The sequence below is a fragment of the Sinocyclocheilus rhinocerous genome, unplaced genomic scaffold (assembly GCF_001515625.1).
Source record: "Sinocyclocheilus rhinocerous isolate Xijiao unplaced genomic scaffold, SAMN03320098_v1.1 scaffold506, whole genome shotgun sequence".
Lineage (NCBI taxonomy): Eukaryota > Metazoa > Chordata > Actinopteri > Cypriniformes > Cyprinidae > Sinocyclocheilus > Sinocyclocheilus rhinocerous.
This window is the reverse complement of record NW_015647040.1, coordinates 656498-658217: the sequence shown is the minus strand read 5'-3', so window position 1 is coordinate 658217 and position 1720 is coordinate 656498. Positions and strand designations below refer to the sequence as shown.

The 1720-nt window shown below is 33.4% G+C and overlaps 1 protein-coding gene across 1 annotated transcript in view; it reads left to right on the top strand.

Annotated features, from left to right (window-relative positions):
• Positions 1–1720, top strand: part of LOC107708508 (5-hydroxytryptamine receptor 4-like) — a 20299-nt gene that overhangs the window by 5267 nt on the left and 13312 nt on the right. Inside the window, exon 5 of the mRNA XM_016512770.1 lies at positions 1128–1281. Within this exon, the coding sequence (XP_016368256.1) occupies positions 1128–1281 (154 nt within the window). The remainder of the gene's footprint in view (positions 1–1127; positions 1282–1720) is intronic.

Genomic DNA, 1720 nt, shown 5'->3' with positions numbered 1-1720 from the left:
TATATATATAAAAACTACCGGTCAAATAATTGGAATAATTGCGATTTTTTTTTTAACATTTTTATGAAGTCTCTTAAGCTCACCAAGACTGCATTTATTTGATCAAAAATACAGCAAAAGTATTGAGTAAATGAGTAAAAAAAGAATAAATGATGCTAAAAATGTAGCTTTGCCATCACACAAATAAATCACGTTTTAAAATAGGAAAAATAGAGAAAATATATTAAAATAGAAAACTATTATTTGATATTATAATAATATTTCACAATATTACTGTTTTTTCTGTTAATTCTAATAATATTTCACAATATTACTGGATTTTATATCAAATAAATGCAGCCTTATTTATTTATTTATTTCTCTCTAAACTGCAGGATTTGAATTTTGGCATCCAGAGGCACTCTGAAAGGTTTAAGCCCTGTAATCATGCGTAACTAAATTTATAATGTGCTACAGCGCTTTTCTGCTACCCTGCTGTGCTATAGACAAAGATAATGTCCGGCCTGTATGGTTATGTCTAATTTATATTTTGTCTGATTCTTAATTTCTATGTTACTCTGATTGTAAAGATGTGCTTTATGTACAACGATTCACTCACAGTGAACTGTACATTCAAAAACGTACGCATAAAAAAAGAAATGCATAGTTTATGTCTTGACACTAACTCCAGGGGTTTGTCAGCATGTCAGCTAATTATGTGTAATTTGCTGCGTTACGTATGCAAATTTTCTCATGCTCACCCATTAGGAAGACTGCAGCTCTCTTGGCCCTTGAGAGAGCAGCTGTGATTTATGCACTGCACCTGGTCCATATGGCAGTAACATGACTCATTCTTAGTCTCTCAAAGCCTCTCTCTCTTTCGAGCAGCAAATTCTGTTTATCTATCCCACTGTCACCAAGTCCTTTCTCCATCCATATAATTCCCATGACTCATGATGTCTTTGCCTCTACAGTCTCTAGTGAGCGCATATTTTTCACAGCATTAGCCTTTCCAGGAAAGATCAGCAGAATCATCTGGGTATATGAAAGTAGAGTATGTTGGGACGCATTGAATACTAAAGACACTCTACTGCCTGAGAGCATCCATGTATCATTCTTGAGATATTTGCACTTCCTGTCTTGGGCAGGTACTATGCGATTTGCTGTCAGCCTCTGGTCTACGATAACAAGATGACGCCTGTGAGAGTCTCACTGATGCTGGTTGGATGCTGGGTCATCCCCATTTTCATCTCTTTTCTTCCCATCATGCAAAGTTGGAATACCATTGGAATCGAGAGCTTTGTAAGTGAGGAGTTGTTGTTGAATTAATTCTTCTTGCTATGCTGATGTTTTATATCTTTTAACTAATTACTCTCTGCTAGATCTGTGTAGGATGCATTTCAAAACCATTTTTTGAAAAAAATGGCACTTGCCACAAATACAGGTTACAAAAAATGTAAAAAATGGAATGATGTTATTTACTTTGGCTTCACTGCAGAAAGGGTCTAAATGATGTCATTACCATTTTACTTTGTTACCATTTTAAGGAATGTTACATTTTTGGTAATTAAAGCAATCATTAAAAATATATTTTACAAAATTCATTGAATATGAATTCAACTGATTACACAACTGTTCAAAAGTTTTTTAAGTTTTTTTTTTGTATTCAGAAAGGATGCATTAAGTTAGTTAAAAGTGATTGTAAAGACTTTTACATTGCTACAAAAAAACAAATATATAT